The sequence below is a fragment of the Pan troglodytes genome, chromosome 18 (genome assembly GCF_028858775.2).
Source record: "Pan troglodytes isolate AG18354 chromosome 18, NHGRI_mPanTro3-v2.0_pri, whole genome shotgun sequence".
NCBI classification, from domain to species: Eukaryota; Metazoa; Chordata; class Mammalia; order Primates; family Hominidae; genus Pan; species Pan troglodytes.
In genome coordinates this window covers 66,054,125-66,082,000 of record NC_072416.2, presented here as the reverse complement: position 1 = coordinate 66,082,000, position 27,876 = coordinate 66,054,125, and the positions used below count along the sequence as shown (strand labels likewise).

At 47.9% G+C, this 27,876-nt stretch overlaps 3 protein-coding genes and 1 non-coding gene across 13 annotated transcripts in view; 3 read left to right on the top strand and 1 right to left on the bottom strand.

The window, feature by feature from the left end:
- Nucleotides 1–23,875, bottom strand: part of DUS2 (dihydrouridine synthase 2) — a 63,164-nt gene extending 39,289 nt beyond the window's left edge. Inside the window, exons 1-4 of one of the 10 annotated variants that reach the window (XR_010152195.1) lie at nucleotides 23,546–23,851; nucleotides 14,342–14,421; nucleotides 12,754–12,879; nucleotides 1,834–1,977 (exon numbers count right to left, since the gene is read on the bottom strand). Coding sequence is in view for 5 of the 10 variants with exons in the window: in XM_016928590.3 (XP_016784079.1) it covers nucleotides 1,834–1,977; nucleotides 12,754–12,822 (213 nt within the window). In the remaining 5 variants the exon portion in view is untranslated. 10 annotated transcript variants of the gene reach the window in all.
- On the top strand, nucleotides 16,646–18,542 carry DDX28 (DEAD-box helicase 28). Its single transcript, XM_511048.8, has one exon. The coding sequence runs from the start codon at nucleotides 16,646–16,648 to the stop codon at nucleotides 18,266–18,268; it is 1,623 nt and encodes a 540-aa protein (XP_511048.2). The 3' UTR covers nucleotides 18,269–18,542.
- On the top strand, nucleotides 21,978–22,085 carry LOC112206001 (U6 spliceosomal RNA). Its single transcript, XR_002940127.1, has one exon. It is a non-coding gene; the product is annotated as a U6 spliceosomal RNA (small nuclear RNA).
- Nucleotides 23,876–23,887: 12 nt separating the features above from the next.
- Nucleotides 23,888–26,384, top strand: DPEP2NB (DPEP2 neighbor). The gene is made up of 2 exons (XM_009431081.4): nucleotides 23,888–24,095; nucleotides 25,407–26,384. Exons 1-2 carry the CDS (start codon nucleotides 24,029–24,031, stop codon nucleotides 25,709–25,711), a joined length of 372 nt encoding a protein of 123 aa, XP_009429356.1. The 5' UTR covers nucleotides 23,888–24,028; the 3' UTR covers nucleotides 25,712–26,384.
- Nucleotides 26,385–27,876: the final 1,492 nt, after the last annotated feature.

Here is a 27,876-nt window from a genome sequence, read left to right as displayed (position 1 = left end):
AAACATGCAAGTCATCTAGAAACAACTCCCTTCACCCTGCTTCCTCCACCTCAGGCTACCTGCCTGTACCTCCCTTAACCGAAGGGGTAGTCGGCAGCCCTATTTCTATTCCCTCATCTGCTATTCATTCCTCAAGCCATTAACTCCGTGAGTGTTCATGTCTATGTGCTAGAGCTGTCCTCCAGGGGTCTAATTTTCTTTTCCCTCCCTCCCTCCTTCCTTCCTTCCTCCCTTCCTTCCTTGCTTTTTTTCAAGAAACAGGGGGCCAGGCACGGTGGCTCACACCTGTAATCCCAGCACTTTGGAAGGCGGAGACGTGAGGATCATGAGGTCAGGAGATCGAGACCATCCTGGCTAACACGGTGAAACCCCGTCTCTACTAAAAATACAAAAAGAAATTAGCCAGGCGTGGTGGCGGACGCCTGTAGTCCCAGCTACTCGGGAGGCTGAGGCAGAAGAATGGCGTGAACCTGGGAGGCAGAGCTTGCAGTGAGCCAAGATCGCGCCACTGCACTCCAGCCTGGGCAACAGAGCGAGACTCTGTCTCAAGGGAAAAAAAAAATAGAAACAGGGTCTCGCTATGTTGCCAAGGCTGGTTTTGAATACCTGGGCTCAAGCGATCCTCCTGCCTAGCCCCCCACAGGCATGAGCCACTCTGCCCAGCCTAATTTTCAAGTCAAATACCTGCTTGGTCTTTTTGCAGCTGGATTTCTCTGCATTACCTGACATGGTTAACAAACCTGACTTTTGCCTTCCCTGACACTACACTCTTTTTAATTTGCCTATTTTTCTCATTCTTTTACCTCTTCTGTCATTAATTCCTATGCGCCAACACACATACCCAGTACATAAGCGTATGTTTTCCGCCAATCTCCTCTTAAGTCTTCCATTCTCTCTATATAGTGGTTTTCTTTTTCTTTTGTACATTTTTTATATTTTTATTTTTTGGTAGAGACAGGGTCTCACTACGTTGCCCAGGCTGGTCTCGAACTCCTGGACTCAAGTAATCCTCATGCCTCAGCCTCCCAAAGTGCTGGGATTACAGGTGTGAGCCACCACACCAGGCTTATTTTTTTTAATATATAAATTTTTTTAAAAAAAGAGAGAGAGTCTCACTATATTGCCCAGGCTGGTCTCAAACTCCTAGGCTCAAGTGATCCTCCTGCCTTGGCCTCCCAAAGTACTAGTATTACGGCATGAGCTACCACGCCCAGCCTCTTTTTACTTTTTATCTTTTTTTTTTTTTTTTTTTCGAGATGGAGTCTTGCTCTGTTGCCCAGGCTGGAGTGCAGTGGCGTGATCTTTGCTCACTGCAACCTCCACTTCCCAGGTTCAAGCAATTCTCCTGCCTCACCCTCCCGAGTAGCTGGGACTACAGGCACGTAACACTACGCCCGGCTAATTTTTCTATTTTTAGTAGAGACAAGGTTTCACCGTGTTGGCCAGACTGGTCTCGAACTCCTGACCTCATGTGATCTGCCCGCCTTGGCCTCCCAAAGTGCTGGGATTACAGCCATGAGCCACTGTGCCAGCCCTCTTTTATTTTTTAAAATAGAGATGAGGTCCCACTATGTTGCCCAGACATGTCAGGCGACTTATCTATCCACCCGGCCCAGGGTATCCCAGAACGCTTCTGTGCTACCAGGCTCCTGGACCTTGGCAGGGTTCACAAGACTCATCAGTGTCACACATGTTTGTCTCCTCCAGCCTTTGGTGAACACCTATAAAGTCAATTCCCATTCTGTCCCCACTAACTCCTGACCACTCCCACACACAAATGAAGAGGAGTCTGCACTTGTGGAGAAGCCCACCCAGAAAATCAGAGCCCCTTACCTCACAGTAAACAATGTCCGCTCCATAATCCAGGGCCAGCAGCCTCATTGGAAGAGTCCCTACCCGAACCATTGGGGCCAGGATTAGCTTATTATGGTAATACAGAGAGAGGCTATTCAAAATCATTTCCTCCTCTGTTACAGCCTGAAAAAAAAAGAGGAAACAAGAGTCAGAAATTCAAATGAAGAAAATCTCTCCTGTTATCAAGAGCAGGCTTCCCTTCTTCAAGGTTCTAGCACACAGTAGTTTTCATTTTCTTTTGGTTGGTTGTTTATGTTTGATTGTTTTTGTTTTTGAGACAGTCTTGCTTTGTCACCCAGGCTGGAGTGCAGTGTAGTGCAGGGCTCACTGCAACCCAAGTAACTGGGATTATGGGCGTCTGCCACCACGACCGGCTAATTTTTGTATTTTTAGTAAAGATGGAGTTTTACAGCTAGGCACGATGGTTCACATCTGTAATCCCAGCACTTTGGGAGGCCGAGGCAGGCGGATCACCTGAGGTCAGGAGTTTGAGACCAGCCTGGCCAACATGGTGAAACCCTATCTCTACTAAAAAATACAAAAATTAGCTGGGCATGGTGGTGGGCACCTGTAATCCCAGCTACTCAGGAGGCTGAGGCAGGAGAATTGTTTGAACCTGGGAGGCGGAGGTTGCAGTGAGACAACATGGCACCATTGTACCCCCGCCTGGGCAACAAGAGCAAGACTCCATCTCAAAAAAAAAAAAAAAAAGATGGAGTTTCACCACATTGGCCAGGCTGGTCTTGAATTCCAGACCTCAAGTGATCTGCCCACCTTAGCCTCTCAGAGTGCTGGGATTACAGGCATGAGCCACTGCACCTGTCTTGTTTTCCTTTTCCCTGAACATAAAAGTTAGTATACATGCACATACATTCATCTAACAAATATTTATTAAGTACCTAGTCTGTGCCAGTCGCTGACCCAGTCTCCTGGGATACATTAGAGAAAAAAAAAAAAAACAGACAAAAATCCCTGCTCTGGCAGTTTTCAATCATTTTTTTTTACTCAGATACCTGCACTGGAGTATCTGAAGCAGAGTTTTCATTCTAGCCAGAGAGTATAGGCAAAAAAACAAAAAGCATAACAAATAAGTAAACTATATAGTATGTTGGAAAACTGGTAATGCTAGAGCAGAGAGAAGGGAGATTGAAAGTGCTGGGGATGGGTTGCAATTTGAAATAGAGAAGTCAACATGGGCTTTAATGAGAAGATAAGATTTGATCAATGAAGACCCCTGAGAAGAAAAAAAAAATGGAGCAAAGATTTGAGTTACTCAAGAAGAATGCACAGCAGAGGAAAGAACCAATGCAAAGGTCCTGAGGCAAGAGATTGCCTACTGTGTTAGAGGAACAGCAGGAAAGCCAATGTGATTAAAGCGTAGAATGTGGTCAGGCACAGTGGCTCACACCTATAATCCCAATACTTTGGGAGGCCAAGGTGGGTGGATCACTTGAAGTCAGGAGTTCGAGACCAGCCTAGCCAACATGGCAAAACCCCATCTCTACTTAAAATATAAAAAATTAGGCTGGGCACTGTGGCTTGCGCTTGTAATCCTAGCACTTTGGGAGGCTGAGGCAGGTGGATCACAAGGTCAGGAGTTCCAGACCAGCCTAACAAGGTGAAACCCTGTCTCTACTAAAAATACAAAAATTAGCCAGCTGGGCCGAGTGAGGTGGCTCACGCCTGTAATCCCAGCACTTTGGGAGGCAGAGGCAGGTGGATCACCTGAGGTCAGGAGTTCAAGACCAGCCTGGCCAAGATGGTGAAACCCCGTCTCTACTCAAAATACAAAAATTAGCTGGGCATGATGACAAGTGCCTGTAATCCTAGCTACTTGGGAGGCTGAGGCAAAGAATCTCTTGAACCCAGGAGGCGGAAGATTGCAGTGAGTCGAGCTCATGCCACCGCACTCCAGCCTGGGCGACAGAGCAAGACTCTGTCTCGAAAAAAAAAAAAAAAATTAGCCAGCTGTGCTGATGCATGCCTGTAGTCCCAGCTACTCTGGAGGCTGAGGCAAGAGAATTGCTTGAACCCAGGAGGTGGAGGTTGCAATAAGCCAAGATCGCGCCATTGCACTCTAGCCTGAGCAACAGAGGAAAACTCCGTCTAAAAATAAAAATAAAAATAAAAAATATATATATATCATTAGCGGGATGTGGTGGTACACACCTGTAATCCTAGCTACTCGGGAAGCTGTGGCATGAGAATTGCTTCAACCTGCAAGGCACAGGTTGCAGTGAGCTGAGATTGCGCCCCTGCCTGCACTCCAGCCTGGGTAACAGAGGGTAAATGTCTCAAAAAAAAAAACAAAAAACAAAAAACACATAGAATGAAGAAGAGAGACCAGGCACGGTGGCTCATGCCTATAATCCCAGCACTTTGGGAGGCCAAGGCAGGAGGATTGCTTGAGGCCAGGAGTTTGCAGACCAGCCTGGGCGACATAAACTCAGTCTCTACCAAAAAAAAAATTTTTACTTAATTACCCAGGCATGGTGGCATATGCCTATGGTCAGAGCAATTTGGAAGGCTAAGGCAGAATGATGACATGAGCCCAGGAGTTTCAGGTTACAGTGAGATATGATAATACTGCTAAACTCCAGTCTAGGCAACAGAGCAAGGAAAAAGAAAAAAAAAAAAAGGGAAAAGACAGAGTCAGATACACAATGTTAACAGCAGTAAGAAAACAGGATACAATGGTCAGATCATGTAGAGCCTTGTAGGATACGCTGAGAATTTCATTAGCTCTGCATGAACTGTCTCATATTTTTACATGATCATTATGACTGCTGCACTAAGAGTGGACTATCCGGGGGCACAGATGCAGGAAGACCAGAGAGAAGGCGATTCTGTAATCAACGTGAAAGATGATGGTGGCTCCCTCAGACCCTGGAGCTGGTAGTGAAGGTGGTGAGAAGTGGTCACATTCTAGAAATACTCTGAAGGGAGAGCCAACAGGAGGAAAAAGAAGAAAATCAGAATCTCACGTCCCAAAGAAAACTACTGCTTATATTATGTTTTGTTTTGTTTTTTTAAACAGAGTCTTGCTCTGTTGCCCAGGCTAGAGTGGTGCAGTGGTGCAATCTTGGCTCACTGCAACCTCTGCCTCCCGGGTTCAAGCAATTCTTCTGCCTCAGCCTCCCGAGTAGAGTAGCTGGCACTACAGGCACGCGCCACCATGCCCAGCTAATTTTTGTATTTTTAGTAGAAATGGGGCTTTGCCATATTGGCCAGGCTGGTCTTGAACTCCTGACCTCGTGATCCGCCCACCTCGGCCTCCCAAAGTGCTGGGATTACAGGCATGAGCCACCACGCCCAGCCTAATATGATTTATTCTAACCAAATATGGTCTCCTCTAAACAGTCACAAAGAGGCCAGGCATGGTAGCTCATGCTATAATTCCAGTGCTTTGGGAGGATGAGACAGATGAATTGCTTGAGCTCAGGAGTTCGAGACAAGCCTGGACAACATGGCAAAACTCCATCTCTACCCAAAAATAATAAAAAAAAATAAAATAAAATTAGCTGGGGGTGGTGGCACATGCCTATAGTCCCGGTTACTTGGGAGGCTGAGGTGGGCGGATTGCTTGAGGCCATGAGTTCAACACCAGCCTGACCAACATAGCAAAATCCCATCTTTACAAAAAATAAAAATAATAAAAAGACAGGCAGTGGCTCACGCCAGTTATCTCAGCACTAAGGAGGCCACGGTGGGGAGATCGCTTGAGTTGGAGATGGGAGATCAGCTTGGAGTTGGAGATTAGCCTGGGTAACATGGCAAGACCTCATCTCTACAGAAATATAAAAATTAGCCAGGAGTGGTAGTGCATGCCTGTAGTACCAGCTCCTCGGGAGGCTGAGGTGAGATCACTAGAGCCTGGGAGGCAGAGGTTGCCGAGCTGAGCTGAGATCATACCACTGCACTCCAGCCTGGGTGACAGTGAGACCCTGTTTGAAAATAAAAATAAAACTAGGCCAGGCAAGGTGCCTCACGCCTATAATCCCAACACTTTGGGAGGCCAAGGTGGACAGATTGCTTGAACTCAGGAGTTCAAGATCAGCCTGGGCAACATGGTGAAACCCCATCTCTACAAAAAATGCAAAAATTGGGCTGGGCACGGTGGTTCATGTCTGTAATCCTAGTGCTTTGGGAGGACGAGGTGGGTGGATCACTTGAGGTCAGGAGTTCAAGACTAGCCTGGCCAATATGGTGAAACCCCATCTCTACTAGAAATACAAAAATTAGCCAGACGTGGTGGCATGCGCCTGTAATCCCAGCTACTCAGGAGGCTGAGGCAAGAGAATCACTTGAACCCAGGAGATGAAGTGAGCTGACATTGTGCCACTGCACTCCAGCCTGGGTGACACAGCAAGACTCTATCTTAAAAAAAAAAAGAAAAAAAAAATTAGCACCTGTAGTCTCAGCTACTTGGGAGGATGAAGTTGGAGGATCACTTGGGCCTGGGAGGTTGAGGCTGCAGTGAGCCATGATCATGCCACTGCACTCCAACCTGGGTGACAGAGCAAGACCCTGTCTCAAAAAAAATTTTTTTTAATTTTTAAATAAAAATAATTTTAAAAAGAAATAATCTCTGATCCAAGGTCTAAAGGAAGAGAACATGTTAACCAGTCCAATAAGTAGAAAGAAAATCTTTCCCATTTCATTAATAGCATCTCCAGTCTCCCAATTACTCATTCTTAACCCACATTCCCCACATTCAATCCATCACTGACTTCTATTGAAATAACCTTCAAAATATAACTAACCCACATGCTTTACTACATCCCAATGGCCACAACTGCGCACCAGAAACCCTCTGCTCATCTGTTGCCAGGACTTTAGCACAGCCCCCAAATGTGTCTCCCAAAATCTACACTTGCCCCTTCCTATCCCTTCTGCCAGTATGGGATCCTAAAAAGGCAACTCTGATAATACCACTCCCCCGTTTATACCTTTCAATGGCTTCCCACTGACTTTAGGAAAAATCCTAAACCTTTCTAATGGCCCACAAGGCCCTGCCTGATCAGTCCCTACCCACCTCTCCAGCCTCACCCTCACCTGTGTCTCTCTCACCCTCCCTCTCGGCCCTGGCCACCCTGGCATTCCCTTTTTTTTTTTTTTGAGATGGAGTCTCACTCTGTTGCCCAGGCTGGAGTGCAGTGGCGCAATCTTAGCTCACTCCAACCTCCACCTCCCAGGTTCAGCCTCCTGCCTCAGCCTCCCGAGTAGCCGGGATTACAGGAACCCACCACCACACCCAGCTAACTCCTGACCTCAGGTGATCCACCCACTTTGGCCTTCCAAAGAGCTGGGATTACAGGTGTGAGCCACTGTGCCCGGCCACCCTGGCCTTTCTTTAAAGTCTCCCACACCAAACTGTCTGCTTCCCTGGGGCCTGCCCACTTGCAGTTCTGTCTGGAATACTCCTCCAACTCAGTCATGCATGCCCATGCTAAGGTCCCCTTGTCCTTGAATGCCCCCTTTGTGAAGATACGTCCCTACAGAAAATCAAATTCAAGTCCCTGGTCCCATGCTTTCCAAACACCCTACATTTCTCTGCAGCTCAGTTACACTCCATGTGTCCACACTGACTGCTGTAGTTTCTTGTTCAATCCTCAGCTCCTCCTGGAGACCACCAGGACAACAAGTTCTACAAGAACAGGAGTGTGGCTGCTTAGTTCACTGCCAAATTTCTAGCACTGAGCCAGGTACATGACCTTTAGAGGCTGCTTAGTAAGGTGTGACTGAATACTCACCACTGTGGTAGCCAAGAGGACAGCCTCTTATAGGGTGGTTGGTCTGGCAACTTCCTCTGGCACTCAGTCAGAGGTGCCTGACACACCCTGCCTCTAAGGAGGCTCCTCTGAGAAAAACTAGGCAGCCCCCACGCCTTTCCCAGTTACTGCCACAACCACTCACCCCACCCTGAGATCACACCCACATCACCACTTTAGTCACTCATTTCCAATCTCTTCTACCATTCCTTTTAAGGGCTGGTCTCCTCTATTACGCTCAATTTCTTAGACAGTAACCTTGCCTGGGCGAGGTGGCTCATGCCTATAATCCCAGCACTTTGGGAGGCCAAGGCAGGAGGATCACCTGAGATCAGGAGTTCCAGACCAGCCTGGCCAACATGATGAAACCCTGTCTCTACTAAAAATAAAAAAATTAGCCAGGCATGGTGGTGTGCACCTGCAATCCCAACTACTCGGGAGGCTGAAACAGGAGAATCACTCGAACCAGGGAGGCAGAGGTTGCAGTTAGCCAAGATCGCACCACTGCCCTCCAGCCTGGGCAACAGAGTGAGACTCCATCTCAAAAAATAAAAAATAATAACCTTAACTTCAGTTACATGGACATAATATCCTGTTAACCTTAAAAAAAAAAAAAAGACATTAAAGAAAAATACCTCCAAACATGTTGAGTTTATTTGAGAATGAGAGAAAAGGATTATAATCCAGGATACACAGAAGGGCAAGCCACAAGTACATCTGGTGACAGAAGGGGAAAAGGAAGCTTTTATTGGCAGAAAGGGAGAGATTTATATAAGTTGCTTAGAAACAGAGTTCATGGCCAGACACAGTGGCTCATGCCTGTAATCCTAGCACTTTGGGAGGCCAAGGCAGGCGGATCACGAGGTAAAGAGATCAAGACCATCCTGGCCAACATGGTGAAACCCCGTCTCTACTAAAAATACAAAAATTAGCTGGGTGTGGCGGCGCATGCCTGTAGTCGCAGCTACTCAGGAAGCTGAGGCAGGAGAATCGCTTGAACCCGGGAGGCAGAGGTTGCAGTGAGAGATCACGCCACTGCATTCCAGCCTGGTGACAGAGCGAGACTCATCTCCAAAAAAGAAAAAAAAAGAGTTCATGAGTTTCCTAGAGGATCAAAGCCAGAGTTGTCTTCAGTTCATTGGTGGAGATGCCATTACTGGGCAAGTATTCTTTCCAGAGCATTTTATCTGAATTACGATAGTCCTAAAAAATGTCTATGCCAGGCAAGGTGGCTCACACCTGTAATCCCATCACTTTGGGAGGCCAAGGCAGGAGGATCACTCAAGGCCAGGAGTTTGGGACCAGCCTGGGCAACATAGCAAGATCCCATCTCTACCAAAAAAATATATATATTTTTTAACTAGCCAGGAGTGATGGAAGGTGCCTGCAGTCCCAGCCACTCTGGGAGGCTTAAGCAGGAGAATCATTTGGAGTCCAAGAGTTCGATGCAGCAGTGAGCCATGATTGTGCAACTGTACTCCAGCCTGGGTGACAGAGCAAGGCCCTGTCTCCAAAAAAAAGAAAAAGAAAACCAAAATGTCTACTGATAAACTTTGTCATAGAAATATATATACATATGCAAAACATGCAAGCCATGCAAAGCAGGTAATTCAAGAAAGACATGAAGGGATTTCTAGTGGGTATTTATTTATTTATTTATTTTTTGAGATGGAGTCTCACTCTGTCACCCAGGCTAGAGTACAGTGGCATGATCTTGGCTCACTGCAATCTCCACCTCCAAGGTTCGAGCAATTCTCCTGCCTCAGCCTCCTGATTAGCTGGGACAAAAATTAACCACCATGCCCGGCCAATTTTTGTGTTTTCAGTAGAGACGGGGTTTCACCATGTTGGCCAGACTCGTCTTGAACTCCTGACCTCAAGTGATCCACCCGCCTCAGCCTCCCAAAGTGCTGGGATTGCAGATGTGAGTCACCACTCCTGGCCTCCAGTGGGGTTTTTAGAAAATCCTTGGAAACAGTTCTTATCTCAGACATGTAAGCATGAGCTCCCTCTACTTCACACCTTCCTTGTCCTATTTTGACAAAAGCGGTTTCATCCTGGTATCTGCAACTTTCATAATCCCATTAATTATAGTGCTTTCAGATTGAACATAACACTATTCAGGAAAAATAATGGGTATAAACAAACTTTACCATTCCCTTCCCTGTCAATTTTCCCCAAAGACAAAGCTTGCTTAAAAAGCAATTTCTGGCCAGGCATGGTGGCTCACACCTGTAATCCCAGCACTTTGGGAGGCTGAGGCGGGGGGATCGTTTGAGGCCAGGAGTTCAAGACCAGCCCAGGCAACATAATAAGACACCACCTCTACAAAAAATTAGCTGGGCATGGTGGTGCACACCTGTGGTCCTAGCTACTCCACCTGCCTCAGCCTCCCAAAGTGTTGGGATTACAGGCGTGAGCCACTGCATCCAGCTCTAAAATTCAAATTTGGAAAGTCAACTAGAATCAAGTATTTACAGAATTATCTTATTTCGTAATCTGAACATGTGGCTGGGTCCAGTGGCTCATGCCTATAATCCCAACACTTTGGGAGGCCAAGGTTGGCAGATTACCTGAGCTCAGTAGTTCAAGACCAGCCTGGGCAACATGGCAAACCCCATCTATACCAAAAAATGCAAAAATTAGCCGGGTATGGTGGTGCAGGCCTGTGATCCTTGGGGGGCTGAGGCAGGAGAATCACTTGAACTTGTGAGGTGGAGGCTGCAGTGAGCCAAGATCGTATCACTGCACTCCAGCCTGGAAATTGGAGCAAGACTCTGCCTTGCAAAAAAATAAAAAAAGTGTAAATACACCAGGTGTGGTAGCTCACACCTGTAATCCTAACACTGGGAGGTTGAGGCAAGAGGATCATTTGAGCCCAAGAGTTCAAGACCAGTCAGGGCAACATAGTAAGACCCCATCTCTATTAAAAATAAAAATTAAAAACAAAAATTAAAAACAGAAAACAAAATACATGCACATGACAAAAAGTAAAAATGATTTGTTAGATTTGAGGAGAAAGAGGTGATATAGCTTTTTTTTTTTTTACAGATGGGACCTTGCTGTGTTGCCCAGGCTGGAGTGCAGCAGCACAATCATGGCTCACTGCAGTCCCAAACTCCTGGGCTCTAGTGATCCTCCCATCTCAGCATCCGGAGTAACTGGGACTACAGGCATGTTCCACCACATCTAGCTAATTTTGTGTTTAAATTTTTCTGTAGCGATACAGTCTTGCTATGTTGCTCAGGCTAGTCTCCAACTCCTGGCCTCTAGCGATCCTCCTGCCTAACCTTCTGAAGTGCTGGAATCAGGCGTGACCCACTGTGCCCAGCCCTGATACAGCATTTCATAGTTAAGATCCTGAGCTCTGGAATTGGACAGACCTTCACTTGAATCCCAGCTGTGCCTCGGGCACATTAATTAACCCAGCTGAGCCTCAGCTTCTCCTTGTGGAATATGAGGCTCCACTATGGGAGTCAAAGGAAATGCTGTGAAGAGTGAATTCCATGGTGTACCACAGTTCTCAGCACATAGTAAAGGCTTAATAAATGTTAGCCACTCTCATCATGCTTTCATGGTTTCAACACTCTATTTTTTGTTTGTTTGTTTTGAGACGGAGTCTCGTACTGTCTCCCAGGATGGAGTGCAGTGGCGTGATCTCAGCTCACTGCAACCTCCGCCTCCCGGGATTACAGGTGCCCACCACCACGCCCAGCTAATTTTTTGTATTTTTTTTTTAGTAGGGATGGGGTTTCACCACGTTGGCCAGGCTGGTCTCAAACTCCTGACTTCGTGATTCACCCGCCTTGGCCTCCCAAAGTGCTGCGATTACAGGTGTGAGCCACCGCGCCTGGCCTCTAACGTCTATTATTATGTTGTTATATCGACAAACATCTGCTAGCTCTTTTAAGATCAAGGCAGCGTGTGAGGTATAAAGACACGGAAAGCACTAAGCTCTTAACCTCAAAGAGCTTCTCAGCTCTACAACTGCCATCATCTATCAACTGAACCATGACAAGTCTCCAAACCAGTCTCTCTGCTTCCAGGCTTATCACTTCCAATCCATGCTCCTTTCAGCCAAAGGGCTCTTTCCAAACGCAAAGATATGATACGCAAAACATGATAGTTCCATTTCTGGATGCCTTCCCTACTGCCTGTAAAATTAAGTCTACACTCTTTAACACAGTAAATATAAGGTCTGGTCTCCACCTTCCATAGAAGCCTCTTTCATCACCTGCCTCCTGCCCTCAGAACTCCCCCATGCTAAGCTTCAGCTATTCTTAAATATTTCTAGTTCCCCAGCCTGGCCTGCTCTCTCTCAGTATGGGGTCTCTGAACAAGCTGTCCCTGCCCAGGGGCCACGTCCCTATTCTTCCACCTGGCTGACTCCCTGTAGACTTTTAGAACCTCATCACCTCCTCCTGGAAGCCTTCTCTGACCAACATCTCCCAAAACACGGTAAAGGCATCTCTGAGCTCATTCCTGTCCTGGCATGGAGCTATCCTGGCAACTATTAATAGAAGAGCAACTATCTGTCAATATGCCTTCTTCACTGTAAGGTGAAAATAGGCACTGTGGCTTGTTCATCACCAGATCCTCATCAGAGAGCATACAATCTGGCATATGGTAGATGCTTAGTGTTTGCTGTAAAAAGAAGTTAATGGCAGCCGGGTGAGGTGGCTCACGCCTGTAATCCCAGCACTTTGGGAGGCCAAGGCAGGCGGATTACCTAAAGTCGGGAGTTCGAGACCAGACCAGCCTGACCAACATGGAGAAACCGCGTCTCTACTAAAAATACAAAATTAGCCAGGTGTGGTGGCGCGTGCCTGTAATCCCAGCTACTTGGGAGGCTGAGGCAAGAGAATCACTTGAACCCGGGAGGCGGAGGTCACAGTAAGCTGAGATCATGCCACTGCACTCTAGCCTGGGCAACAAGAGCGAAACTCCATCTCCAAAAAAAAAAAAAAAAAACAAGAAGTTAATGGACCAAGTGCAACAAGAGCTATGATCCACTCCATGCTTCAGTCACAGAAGAACTCTATCCCAGCCAAAGTGCATTTAAAGTGCTTTTTTATCACTCAAGTTTGGTTTTAGAGGAGACGAATGACTACTCCAATCTTTGGCTTACCCAGTAAAGGACTACAAGCCCTTTGGCCAACTTGCATGGAGCCATCACTTGAGTGAACAAGATCCACATAAGAAAGCAACAGGAGAAGAGGTTGAGCCCAATTCTGGATACTGATTAGGAAATAATCTGCAGGCAACAAGGATTCATGAATGGTTTTTGAGTCAAAGGGTAACATGGCCATAGCTGTGCTTTTTTTTTTTTTTTTTTCAGATAGACTCTTGCTCTATCACCCAGGCTGGAATGCAATGGCACTATCTCAGGTCACTGCAACCTCCGCCTCCCGGGTTAAAGCAATTCTTCCACTTCAGCCTCCCGAGTAGCTGGGATTACAGGTGCCTGCCACCATGCTCAGCTAATTTTTGTATTTTTGTAAAGAAAGGGTTTCACCACGTTTGCCAGACTGGTCTTAAACTCCTGACCTCGTGATCTGCCCGCCTTGGCCTCTCAAAGTGCTGGGATTACGGGCGTGAGCCACCACACCAGGCCTAGCTGTGCTTTAATAACATCACTCGGGAAACAGAAGGTAGACAAGAGGGTAAAAAACAAAGAGCAGGTAGGGAGCTGGATGAGAAGGAAGGTCAAAGGGTCCAGGAATACTATAGTGATAATGACTGAAAATATGATTACCTGCACACAGCCCTGCTACAGGTGGGAAAATGGATGGACAATAAAGGAATACCAATAGCACTTTTTATTGCTGTAATGCTTTGCAATTCCCATAGTGCTTCATTTATAACTGTGATTCTCAAGCCTAGTTACATCTGGAGAGGTTTCTAAAAATACCAATTTCTCGGCTGGGCACAATGGCTCACATCTGTAATCCCAGCACTTCGGGAGGCCAAGGCAGGCAGATAAACTGAGGTCAGGAGTTCGAGATCAGCCTGGACAAAATGGCAAAACCTCATCTCTACTAAAAATACAGAAATTAGCCGGGTTTGGTAGCACGTGCCTGTATTCCCACCTACTGGGGTGGCTGAGGCAGAAGAATCACTTGAACCTGGGAGGCAGAGGTTACAGTGAGTCGAGATTGCACCACTGAAGTCTAGCCTGGGTGACAGAGCAAGACCTTGTCTAGGCCTTAACCCAAATCAATTAAATCAGAATGTAAACTCCACAAGGGCAGGGATTTTGGCTGTTTTCCTCACTATCAATGCCTGGCACATGCGTGGTGCTCAGGAAGTATTTGTTGAATGAATGATTGAATGAATGAATGAATATACCATTATTAACTGAGATCCAAGGAACACACCAAGCTCCTGATCTCAGGAGCTTAGATTTTTTTTCACAATAAGGACATCTTTCCTATTTCTAAAGCACTACTTATAAAAATATCTCAGAAAACATTTAGAAGTTAATCAATGTCTTCTGTGAGTGAGGGGGAAAAAAGGTAGGCAGTGTCTAGTGATGTGACAAGAAGAAATTAGTGGCCACGGACACAGACAGGCTTAGGCAAGCTCTAACTCCTGTGAAATTTTGAGGTAATCATATTGTAAGGACTCAAGCATAATGAGAAAACAACTATATATTAACCAGCTACCCTACCCTGGATATTTGAACAAAACCCAAAAACCCAAATGCATATACATACCTATTATTTTGTTCTGATACTTCAGGATTACTTTGATATATGTGTTCTGGCTTTGTACAGAGTAATTCTTTGTTTGATATCTGAAAAACAGTGGCACATGGAAATGGATGAAACCTGTTGGGACAAACATCCAAGGGACCTTTTTTTTTTTTTTTTTTGAGACAGAGTCTCGCCCTGTCGCCCAGGCTGGAGTGCAATGGTGCGATCTCGGCTCACTGCAACAACCTCCGCCTCCCGGGTTCAAACGATTATCCTGCCTCAGCCTCCCGAGTAGCTGGGATTACAGGCATGAGCCTGGCCCCAAGGAACTATTTGGATAAGGAGAAGCCCTGAGTTTGGAAAGAATCATAAAAGTAGCATAGAATTGGGCCGGGCACAGCGGCTCACACCTGTAATCTCAGCACTTTGGGAGACCAAGGTGGGCAAATCATGAGGTCAGGAGTTTGAGACCAGCCTGCCCAACATAGTGAAACCCTGTCTCTATTAAAAATACAAAAATTAGCTGGGAGTGGTAGCGCACGCCTCTAATCCCAGCTACTCAGATGGCTGATGCAGGAGAATCCCTTGAACCCAGATGGCAGAGACTGCAGTGAGCTGACATCGCACCACTGTACTCCAGCCTGGGCAACAGAGTGAGACTGTCTATAAAAAAAAATAAAAAAAAAAAAAGTATCCAGCCATTGTCAAATATGGTGGGAGGGAAAGGGCAAAATCACCCCTGTTTTAGAACCACTACCCTATCCAATGACTGTTCATTCACCCATCACTACTCAAAACTTTCTCTTCCTACTTCCAGATATTTTCTTGTGGAGAAAAAAAGCCTCTCTTCCTCTGATTTATCTGGTAACTCTCCAGAAAGTCTAATTGTGTAGCACAAGGGTAGAGTGTACTTAAAATTGTGAAAGTTTTTCCTCATACTATTCCAAAAAAAGCAAAGTTTTTATCTTTTCATTGGTATTTGATGAAACTGAAACGTTTGCTCCAGATGTTACGAACCTCCCAGAGCATTAATCCATAAATATTTACCTTATCTCCCACCCCAGGCACTGCAAATTACAGAAAAGATCTGACACCCATTTTCCAGATCTGTTCAAGAAGTATCTGTTGGGCATGGTGGCTCACGCTTATAATCCCATCACTTTGGGAGGCCGAGGTGGGAAGATCGCTTGAGGCCAGGAGTTCGAGACCAGCCAGGCCTACATAGTGAAACCCTGTCTCTACTAAAAACAGAAAAAATTAGCCGGGCGTGGGTGGTGGTGTACGGCTGTAGTCTCAGCTACTTGGGAGGCAGAGGCAGGAGAATCACCTGAACCCAGGAGGTGGAGGTTGCAGTGAGCCGAGATTGCGCCACTGCACTCCAGCCTGGGTGACAGAACGAGACTGTGTCTCAGAAAAGAAAAAAAAAAAAAGTGACTCGTATAGTTCTCGTTCTTACAACCCGAATATCTGAATTCAGGTAAAATATTCTGCCTGACCAGGGCTACATGATAAGCCAAGTATACTTGATCACTTTGTAGGGTCGCAGCACCCTTCTTACTACTATTTTAGGTAATTCAGGTTTCTGACGGGGAAGCCAGTGGAGCTGAGCGGGTTGCAAGAGGGGTGGGTTCTGGATGAGAAGTTGGGACGAGTGACGAGGGAGTAGAGAGTGAACCTTGGCTGAAAAGGAAGGAAAATAACTGTGAAGAAGAGATGACCCAACTTGAAATAAAGCCTGAAGACCTTATCTCCCACTTGAGAGAGAGAAGAAGCTGAAAGCCATCAGCTTGCACTCTGGGCTCACAGACAGAGAGGGTGAGGGGTTGAGCCCAGATCTATGACTTCAGACCCCTGTCTCGGCCCCTAGGCCTGATCATTCATTCAAACTCTCAATAAACACGGATTACCAGACCCTGCGCAGGGAACACATCTGGGAAAACAGCTGCAACCTCGGATACCAGCACGGGACAAGCTATCTCAGGGCAATGAGGAACAACTAAAGAGAATCCCAGGAACCAGGTAACCAATCGCCAGAAGCCCTCCGCCCTCATGGTCCATTGGGTCAAGGCCCCACTGCCGCCTCGTATCGCCAGCCTCCAGTCCTGCCTCCACGACGCGCCCTTCCCCAAGGCTGGCCGGGTCTGGATGTCGCCATCCCCTATTCGGAGCTACAGACCTCGCAGCTGAACTCTTAAAAAGAACCTCGCTTCTTCCTCACGGTGCTCCAGCTCCACACACCGTACTGAGCCTCGCCAGCCACCGTACGCGAGGCCGCGGCGCGTCCGTGACATCACTGATGTGCGCTTCTCCCGCACTAAGGGAAACATGGCTCTAGCGCGGCCGGTGCGGCTCTTTTCCCTCGTGACTCGGTTGCTCCTGGCGCCGCGACGGGGCCTCACGGTCCGCAGTCCCGACGAACCCCTGCCGGTGGTGCGCATCCCAGTGGCTCTACAGCGGCAGTTGGAACAGCGGCAGAGCAGGCGGCGGAACCTCCCGAGGCCGGTGCTGGTTCGACCCGGACCGCTGCTGGTTTCGGCGCGGCGGCCGGAGTTGAACCAGCCGGCGCGCCTCACACTGGGCCATTGGGAGCGCGCGCCGCTAGCCTCTCAAGGCTGGAAGAGTCGACGCGCGCGTCGGGACCACTTCTCCATCGAGCGCGCGCAACAGGAGGCGCCAGCGGTGCGAAAGCTCTCGTCTAAGGGCAGCTTTGCTGACCTGGGCCTGGAGCCCCGTGTGCTGCACGCGCTACAGGAGGCTGCGCCTGAAGTCGTTCAGCCCACAACCGTGCAGTCTAGCACCATCCCCCCACTACTTCGCGGCCGCCATGTCCTTTGCGCCGCAGAAACCGGCAGTGGCAAGACTCTCAGCTACCTCCTGCCGCTGCTTCAACGGCTCGTGGGCCAGCCAAGCCTGGACTCCCTTCCTATCCCCGCGCCCCGAGGCCTGGTCCTTGTTCCTTCCCGAGAATTGGCCCAACAGGTGCGGGCTGTGGCCCAACCCTTGGGCCGCTCCTTGGGCCTGCTGGTGCGGGACCTGGAGGGAGGCCACGGCATGCGTAGGATCAGGCTGCAACTGTCCAGACGGCCTTCAGCAGATGTGCTTGTGGCCACTCCAGGGGCTCTGTGGAAGGCCCTGAAAAGTCGATTAATCAGTCTGGAGCAACTCTCCTTCTTGGTGTTGGATGAGGCAGACACACTGCTGGATGAAAGCTTCCTGGAGCTGGTGGACTACATCTTAGAGAAGAGCCACATAGCAGAAGGCCCAGCTGACTTGGAAGACCCCTTCAATCCCAAAGCTCAGTTAGTGCTGGTAGGAGCCACATTTCCCGAAGGTGTAGGCCAGTTGCTGAATAAAGTCGCCAGCCCAGATGCTGTCACCACTGTCACCAGCTCCAAGCTCCACTGTATCATGCCTCATGTGAAACAGACATTTCTGAGACTGAAGGGAGCCGATAAGGTGGCCGAGCTGGTGCACATCCTCAAGCATCGTGACAGAGCAGAAAGGACTGGTCCCTCAGGAACTGTTCTGGTGTTCTGTAATAGCTCCAGCACTGTGAACTGGCTGGGATATATTCTGGATGACCACAAAATCCAACACCTAAGGTTGCAGGGGCAAATGCCAGCCTTGATGAGGGTAGGAATCTTCCAGTCCTTCCAGAAGAGCTCCCGAGACATACTTCTCTGCACAGACATAGCCTCTCGGGGCCTGGACAGCACTGGTGTGGAGCTGGTTGTCAATTATGATTTCCCCCCAACGCTGCAAGATTACATCCACAGAGCAGGGAGAGTGGGCCGTGTGGGGAGCGAGGTGCCAGGCACCGTCATCAGTTTTGTGACCCATCCCTGGGATGTGAGCCTGGTTCAGAAGATTGAGCTGGCGGCTCGCCGAAGGAGAAGTCTTCCAGGACTAGCATCCTCGGTGAAAGAGCCTTTGCCGCAAGCAACCTGATTTTGACAAATCTGATTAAAATGTGATGCTAGAACAGGGATCTTTCCCAGTATCTTGGGTGGGTGACCACACTTGTCAGTGGGAGGCTCTGGGCTGCCCTGTCGGCTCCTTGAGGGCGGGATGACCTGCTTTGTGACTTGGAAAGGTACGCTGCTGGCCAGCATTGGAGAAGAAGCTGCTGAGCATGGCTTTCTGTAGTCTTTAGCAAGACACAAGTGGATTTTGACTTTGTGTCATGTCATGATTTCTAACAATAAATGATGTTTTTATGTGCCTCCCCTAAGAATAATTAGCACTGGGGCGGAATTCAGTAGTTTCTGAGGATTCATACCCCAAACCTCCACATCTAGGACAAAGGCTCTTTCGGTTGATGTTTTCATTTATAAACATTTAGTTTGTATTTCCTGCCCCCAAAAAGGTATCCATTAAGCCCCCAGGGAAAGGAAAGGAAAGGAAATGTGACTAGCAGTAGACAGAGTTACTCTCTAACAATGCCCAAGACAAACGGGCGTCTTGGCGAAATCTCTGGAAGGTACTGGCAGAAAAATAAAGGGTAGACGAACACAGAAGTTTTGCTTGTACATTTTCAGGTTCTGCCTTCTATCCCAACTCGGTAGCCGAGAAAGAGGAGAGATGATTAAACGGTTTTACAAAACTGGAAAAATAACCATATAGCATTTTCTTTATATATATATATATATATATATATATATATATATATATATATATACACACACACACACACACACAAATTACAAAAATCAACCCGGTGTGGTGGCACGCGCCTGTAGTCCCAGCTACTCGGGAGGCTGAGGCAGGAGAATCACTTGAACCTGGGAGGCGGAGGTTGCAGTGAGCCAAGATCATACCACTACACTCCAGCCTAGGGGACAGAGCAAGACTCCATCTCAAAAAAAAAAAAAAAAAAAAAAAAAAAAAAAAAAAAAAAAAAAAAAAGCCGGGTGTGGTGGCTCACGCCTGTAATGCCAGCACTTTGGGAGGCTGAGGCGGGAGGATCACCTGAGGTCAGGAGTTTAAGACGAGCCTGGTAAACATGCGAAACCCCATCTCTATTAAAAATACAAAAAAATTAGCTGAATGTGGTGGTGCACGCCTGTAATCCCAAATACTTGGGAGGCTGAGGCACAAGAATGGCTTGAATTCTGGAGGCGAAGGTTTCAGTGAGCCAAAATTGCACTTCTGCACTCCAGCCTGGGTGACAGAGCTGATATTCTGTCTCAAAAAAAATAACAGAATCCTGAGCCCCACTCCAGATGGGATTAAGCTCTCTAAAGTTTGACCTGAGAATACTCTTTGTAAACTCCCCCAGGTGATACTTGGGCCCTCCCAAATTGGTAAACCATTTGTCTATGCTGTACTGCCTTTCCCAGAGTCCCAGCAAATTCCTGTAAGGCTTTGTACCCCCACAAGACAAGAGGGATGCTTCCGGACAAGTACTCTCTCCAGAGCCTTGGAGAATCTGAGTGATCTCATGCTAGCCCTCCTGCCAGAACAGACTTCCCAGGAACCGTCCCCTTGATATTTTACCTCCTACCACTCCCTGCAGGCCATCAATTAGCACCACACTAAAGCAACTTATGAGAGAAGGTGCTATGATTCTCAACCGGGGTGACCCAGTCTCCAAAGATCGGGCCGTCTCTACCTCCTGGGCATATCCCCTCTGCAATAACCCCACTAAATAAATGTCCCATGTTTACTTTTTCAAGGCCAGTAATAGGGAGACCTCTCCTTAAGGTCATCTCTCTTTGGTAGGAAGTTCTTGGCCACACTGAACCAAAGGCTGCTCCTAGTGTGGTCCTGATCAGGCTAAGGGCAGAGTTGCCTGTTTCCTTTGAGTAGGACCAAATCGCCTTTTTTTAAATATAAAAAAAATAGACACAAGGTCTAGCTATATTACCCAGGCTGGTCTCAAATTCCTGGGCTCAAGAGATACTCCTGCCTCCACCTCGCAGAGTGCTAGGATTACAGGTGTGAGCCGCCACGCCTGGCCCTAATGACCTTTTGGTACCTCTCCACAGTGCTGACCTAGGCTGCTGCTGGGAGCTAAACCTCATCCTTTCATAGTGATAAGATTGTCATTGTTTGCCTATTTAAAGAGAAGGCAGTGTAATAATAAGGTTATGATTTTGTATTGTTATCATGTTTTTTTTTTTTTTTTTTTTTTTTGAAACAGAGTCTTAACTCTGTCACCCAGGCTGGAGTGCAGTGGCACAATCTCGGCTCACTGCAACCTCTGCCTCCCAGGTTCAAGCAATTCTCGGGCCTCAGCCTCCTGAGTAGCTGGGATTAGAGGTGCACACCACCATGCCCGGCTAGTTTTTATATTTTTAGTAGAGACAGAGTTTTGCCATGTTGGCCAGGCTGGTTGTGAACTCCTGGCCTCAAGTGACCCGCCTGCCTCAGCCTCCCAAAGTGCTGGGATTACAGACATGAGCCAAGGCGCCTGGCCAGTCATTTGGGATTCTTATCTTGTCATGAATTTGTTTGAATTTCATGTTAAAATAGGTTCATCTGTAGACGTGACATCTCACTCCTATAATCCCAGCACTTTGGGAGGCCAAGGCAAGAGGATCACTTGAGGCCAGGAGTTCCAGGTTACAGTAAGCTATGATGGTGCCACTGTATTCTAGCCTGGATGACAAAGTGAGACCCTGTTTCTGAAAAAAGAATAAATTTTAAAAATAGAACCATCATTCGCACTTCATACAGTCATTTGGGAGCCTCATTTTGCCTTGGGGCACATTTAACATACCTCCAGTGTACATCACCTTTAAATGTGATGAGCTTGTCCTCACATTCTTAACAGCTATAATTCTGGAGCCCCAAATGAAGCCCTGCGGATCAGAATGCCTCTCTGCTACCTGTATGACCTTGGATGGACCCCTAACCTCTTGGCGTTCTTGAATCTTAGGTGGTAAAAATGTGAGGGTGCTATGAATTTACATTTGGGGCAGAACAAAGTCAAGAAGAGCCTGTATGTTTTCAGTCTTCTTAACTGGAACGTATTCCCTCTCCTATTGAAACCGCCATTGCAAAATTACAACCGAGAGAGTGAAAGAGATTTGACCTAACCAGCTCCATCGTGCTTCTAACCTCCAAGCTGTCCTTGTTCATTCCTGGGCATAGGCTGAACTAACTTTGGGAGGAACTTAGTTTATAGTTTATAGTTTAAAACAAAGAAGATAACAGCCCTTTCCCAAAAGAAACCCCCTTCATGCCTGGGGACTAGACTGCCTTTGTAGGACTAACCAAATCAGCCAAAAGATTAGAAATTATGGTTTAGGAGTCATGCAGCTAGAGGCTACAAGATTCTTTTTTTTTTTTTTTTTTTTTTTGAGATGGAGTCTCACTGTTGTTGCCCAGGCTGGAGTGCAGAGGCGCTATCTTGACTCACTGCAACCTCCGCCTCCCGGGTTCAAGCAATTCTCCTGCCTCAGCCTCCTGAGTAGCTGGGATTACAGGCACCCACCACCACGCCCGGCTAATTTTTTGTATTTTTAGTAGAGACGAGTTTCACCATGTTACCCAGGCTGGTCTTGAACTCTTGACCTCAGGTGATCCACCCACCTCAGCCTCCCAAAGTGCTGGGATTACAGGCGTGAGCCACTGTGCCCGGCCGAGGCTACAGGATTCTGACCAGTCCCCAAATTGCTCTTGGGGATAACATCACTATATAAAACCTAAGATCATGCTCGCTTCAGCAACACATATACTAAAATTGGAACTATACAGAGAAGATGAGCACAGCCCCTTGTGCAAGGATGACATGCAAATCCATGAAGCGTTCCATATTTGTTAATTTTTAAATTTTTTTAAAATTATATACCTAGGCCGGGTGTGGTGGCTCATGCCTGTAATCTCAGAACTTTGGGAGGCCGAGGCATCTGTCTCAAAAAATATATATGTGTGTGTGTGTGTGTGTGTGTGTATATATATACATATATACATACATATGTGTCATATATATGTTATATATTATATATATGACATAGTATCAGTGCTTGAGATATTTTGCACACCCTACACTTGATTGGCTGGGCGCAGTGGCTCACGCCTGTAATCCCAACACTTTGGAAGGCCAAGGCGGGCGGATCCCTTGAGGACGGGGGAGTTTGAGAGCAGACTGGCCAACATGGCAAAACCCTGTCTCTACTAAAAATACAAAAATTAGCTGGGCGTGGTGGCAGGCGCCTGTAGTCCCAGCTTCTCAGGAGGCTGAGACACGAGAATCCCTTGAAGGGGAGGTTGCGGTGAGTCAAGATCATTGCACCACTGTACTCCAGCCTGGGCAACAGAGTGAGACTCTGTCTCAAAAAACATAAATAAAATAAAAAAGACCTTGCACTTGATGGATCAGCTGACACCACCCAGATCAATCTTGTGGCTCCCCCACCCAGGAACTGACTCGGCAAGAGGATACTTTCGACTACCTAAGATTTCTTTTTTTTTTTTCTTTGAGATGGAGTCTCACTCTGTCGCCTAGGCTGGAGTGCAGTGGCATGATCTTGGCTCACTGCAATCTCTGCCTCCTGGGTTTCAGTGCTTCAGCCTCCCAGGTAGCTAGCTGGGGTTACAGACAGCGCCACCACGCCCGGCTAACTTTTTGTTTTTGTTGTTGTTTTTGAGACAGAGTCTCGCTCTGTCACTAGGCTGGAATGCAATGGCTGGATCTCAGCTCACTGCAACCCACACCTCCCGGGTTCAGGACGCTTCTGCCTCAGCCTCCCAAGTAGCTGGGACTACAGGCACATGCCACCACACCCAGCTAAATTGTATTTTTAGTAGAGACAGGGTTTCACCATATTGGCCAGGATGGTCTCGATCTCTTGACCTCGTGATCCACCCACCTTGGCCTCCGAAAGTGCTGGGATTACAGGCATGAGCCACCGCGTCCAGCCTAATTTTTGTTTTTTTAGGGGTTTCACCATGTTGGCCAGGCTGGTCAGCCTCCCAGAGTGCTGGGATTACAAGCATGAGCTGCCACGCCCAAGCTGACTCCCTATGATTTCATCTCTGACCCAACCAATCAGCTTTCCGGACTCACTGCCCACCACCCACCAAATTATCTTTAAAAACTCTGATCCCTGAATGCTTAGGGAGACTGATTTGAGTAATAAAACTCCAGTCTCCCGCACAGCTAGCTCTGCGTGAATTACTCTTTACTGCAATTTCCCTGTCTTGATAAATCAGCTTTGTCTAGGCAGTGGCAAGGGGAACACGTTGGGCAGTTACTCTTTGCGTGTGTCCAGATCTCACCAGTCCTTCAAGTCCAGCTCGAAGGAGCCTTCCATGATCCCTTTGTCCATCCCAATCTCTGCCTCTCCTGCTGTTGATTGCTTAGCACCAGTGCGTCGTGGCTACCTATCTATCTCTTAGATTAATCTTGCCTCTCCAGCTCATATCAGAATTTAGGTTTCTCTTGCCCTCCTGTGGTCACTGGGGCTTGTACCAGCCGACAGATGTGCCCCACAGAGTGGCTACTAGGCATTTGTAGGGAGGGCTGGATGGGAGGGCCCAGGCAGGATTCCTCTCTATCTCTGCCCTGCTCTCCTCCACAAAACCCTGAACGCCCGAAGCCTGCCCTTTAAGTCACAGATTCCTTAGGTGACCTCACAGGGTAGTGATGACCTCACAAGCTTCCAAAGTTTCCATGGCAGCGTGACTACACACCTGCATCCTAGGGAAGCCTCCCTACCATTTCTCTGTAAGATACCAATCTGTTTGGTTGGCTGAGAGAGAATGACTGACCGGATCCTCTATATTGTCTCTAACATGTCCTCTGTCCCCTGGGAGGGCAGCGCAGCAGGTAGGCATACAGGGGGCATCTATACAGGAGGCGTTGCTGTACCCACAGCTTCACCTGGCTGACACGTTCCTTCTGGGCTGGCCCACCACACCTCAGAGCTTTCCCAGCCATAAGTAATATCGAGGGCGTGGCCACTCAGGGACCCACAGTGTTCCTGCTCAGGGCAAGTTCACCTGCTAAGGGCAAGTGAAATGTCATCTGAGCAGGTGCTCAGAAAGGTTCTCATCTTTTTTTGGTTTGTTTTTGTTTTTGTTTTTTTTTTTAATTGAGATGGGGTCTTGCTATGTTGCCGGGGCTGGTCTCAAATTTTTTTTTTTTTTTTTTTTTTTTTTTTTTTGAGACAGGTTCTCTGTCGTCCAGGTTGGAGCACACTGGCATAATCACAGCTCACTGAAACCTCAACTTCCTGGGCTCAGGGGATTCTCCCAACTCGTCTCCCTAGTAGCTGGGACTACAGGCACGTGCCACCACACCCAGCTAATTTTTTCTCTTTTTAGTAGTGACAGGGTTTCGCCATGTTGCCTAGCCTGGTCTTGAACTCCTGAGCTCAAGCGATCGGCCCACCTCAGCCTCCCAAAGTGCTAGGATTACGGGCGTGAGGCACTGTGCCTGGCCCACCAATTTGTATTAGATCTTTTTATTTTAGTCTCGCTCTGTCACCCAGGCTGGAGTGAGTGGCACAATATTAGATCCTTTTTTTCTTTTTCTTTTTCTTTTTTGAGACAGTGTCTCGCTCTGTCACCCAGGCTGGAATGCAGTGGTGCGATCTTGGCTCACTGCAACCTCCGCCTCCCAGGTTCAAGCGATTCTCCTGCCTCAGCCTCCCAAGCAGCTGGGACTACAGGTGCGTGCCACCATGCCTGACTAATTTTTTGTATTTTTAGTAGAGATGGGGTTTCACCATGTTGGCCAGGCTGGTACTCCTGGGCTCAAGTGATCCTCCCTCCTCAGTTTCCCAAAGTGCTGAGATTACAAGCGTGAACCACCCCACCTGGCTGATAGTAGATCATTTTTTACAAAACTTGAAAATAATTTCCATTAAAGCCTGAGATGTGACAGACCTTAAGAAATGTATTTTTGGTCATGGAAGGGATGAGGAGGATCTCCTGGTCTCCTGCTGCTGACACAGGCTCCACATAACTGCTTTCACAGCCAGCATCCTGTCTCAGGGACACATAGAGGTGATAGGCCAAGGCTGTGTCTGGGATGCGAAGAAGATGAAAGGACTTCTTAGGAAGAGTCGCGAGAGAGGGTAGGCTGTAACAGCACAATGTATAAGGTAAAAGTGACTAATTCTGGTTTTCTTTCCAGCTGCAGTGCCTGCCACTTCTCCTCCCACACCTGAGCACTACCATGTTCTCTACCGAGGGTGTGGAGAAACTCAGGTAGGCTGGCATGGGGAGACGTACTGCCTGGTTGGTGGCTACCGGGTCCATGGGGATGCTCCTTTGGCCACCCCAACAAAGGCTGAAGCAGAGAAGCCAGCCCCCAGGCGTGCTCCCAAGAGACGTCAAGCTACGATAGAGTCAGATAAAGACCTGGGTTGCTCTAGCCCCAAAATTCGGCGCTTGGAGCATCGTGGCAGGAGACTGACCCCACAGAAGCTTGCTGGCTGAGTCATTTGGGAGAAAGGACAAATGTTTAGCTGTCTAAGACAGCTAATGCCTCTTCTGCGGTGACCTCCCCTGCCCACCACTGCAGATAGAGCCTGAGTCATTCTGCCTATGCCTTCCTCATCCAGAAGCCCCCTTCCATGCTAACTACCCATGGCCAAGGAGCCTCAGAAACTGTGGTTTAAAATGAGAGGTTGCTTTGAACATCCCAAGGCTGAAGCCGGCCTGGAAGAAAACCTGATGTTCCTCTACTCATCTCTCCAGAGTCCCTTTTTGGGCAGAAGATAGAAATAGTCTGCACTCTGCTAGCCGAGGAGTCAAGTGCAGAGAGGGAGTGCAGCATAGCCCAGTAAGGGCCTGATCTACCAGATGGGTCTTTGCTTTGAGTCACTGCCAGCAACTACCAGCACAAACCAGGAAGGCCAGGACTTGCTGAAACTGGAAGCAGCAGCCCATGGCTAGTCACAGCAGGAGAAAGCCTCCTGCTTGGCATCTCAGGAGGTAGAAGAAAGAGACCTGGGGAGATCTGCCACCTACAGCAAGAACAATAAGGAGGAAGTTGAGCAACATCCCCCTGAAGCTCACGTGTTCCTTTATTTCCTGCCCATTATGGCCCCAGTGAGGTCCCTACTGCTCAATTTAAAAAAAAAATTAAAAAAATTATTTTTCCATAACAGTGTTTGACTTGATCATCTTTTTTTCTTTTTTTTTTTTTGTCGGAGTCTCGCTCTGTCACCCAGGCTGGCGTGCAGTGGCACTATCTCGGCTCCCTGCAAGCTCCACCTCCTGGGTTCACGCCAACATTCTCCTGCCTCAGCCTCCCTGGTAGCTGGGACTACAGGCGCCCGCCACCACACCCAGCCAATTTTTGTATTTTTAGCAGAGACGGGGTTTCACCATGTTGGCCAGGATGGTCTTGATCTCCTGACCTCAAGATCTGCCCGCGTTGGCCTCCCAAAGTTCTGGGATTATAGGCATGAGCCACCACACCCAGCCTCTTTCTTCCTCTTCTTCTTATTCTTCTTCCTTCTTCCTTCTTTCTTCTTTCTTCTTCTTCTCCTTCTCCTTCTCCTTCTCCTCCTTCTTCTTCCTCTTTTCTCTCTCTCTCTTAGATGGGGTCTCGGCCAGGCACAGTGGCTCACTCCTGTAATCCCTGCACTTTGGGACGCTGAGGCAGTGGATCACCTAAGGTCAGAAGTTTGAGACCAGCCTGGCCAGCACAATGAAACCCCATCTTACTAAAAATACAAAAAATTGGCCAGGCGTGGTGGCTCACGCCTGTAATCCCAGCACTTTGGGAGGCCGAGGTGGGCGGATCACGAGGTTAGGAGATCGAGACCATCCTAACACGGTGAAACCCCATCTCTACTAAAAAATACAAAAAATTAGCCAGGCGTGGTGGCAGGTGCCTGTAGTCCCAGCTACTCGGGAGGCTGAGGCAGGAGAATGGCATGAACCCGGGAGGCAGAGCTTGTGGTGAGCCGAGATAGTGCCACTGCACTCAAGCCTGGGCGACATCCGTATCAAAACAAAACAAAACAAAAATACAAAAACTTAACTGGGCATGGTGGTGGGCACTTGTAATCCCAGCTACTCAGGAACCTCAGGCAGGAGAATCACTTGAACCCGGGAGGCAAAGGTTGCAGTGAGCTGAGATGATGCCACTGCACTCCAATCTGGGCAACAAGAGTGAAACTCTGTCTAAAAAAAATGAAAAAAAAAAAAAGGCCAGGCGCTGTGGCTCACACCTGTAATCCCAACACTTTGGGAGGCAGAGGCGGGCGGATCACAAGGTCAGGAGATCAAGACCATCCTGACTAACACAGTGAAACCCCGTCTCTACTAAAAATACAAAAAATTAGTCAGTTGTGGTGGCAGGCACCTGTAGTCTCGAGAGGCTGAGGCAGGAGAATGGCATGAACCCGGGAGGCGGAGCTTGCAGTAAGCCAAGATCACGCCACTGCACTCCAGCCTAGGCGACAGAGCGACACTTCATCTCAAAAAAAAAAAAAAAAAAGATGGGGTCTTGCCGTGTTGTCCAGGCTGGTCTTGAACTCCTGGGCTCAAGTGACCCATCTGCCTCAGCCTCCCAAATAAATAAAAATTTAAAAAAGAAACGCAGAGCCTGGCCGGCCACAGTGGCTCACACCTGTAATCCCAATACTTTG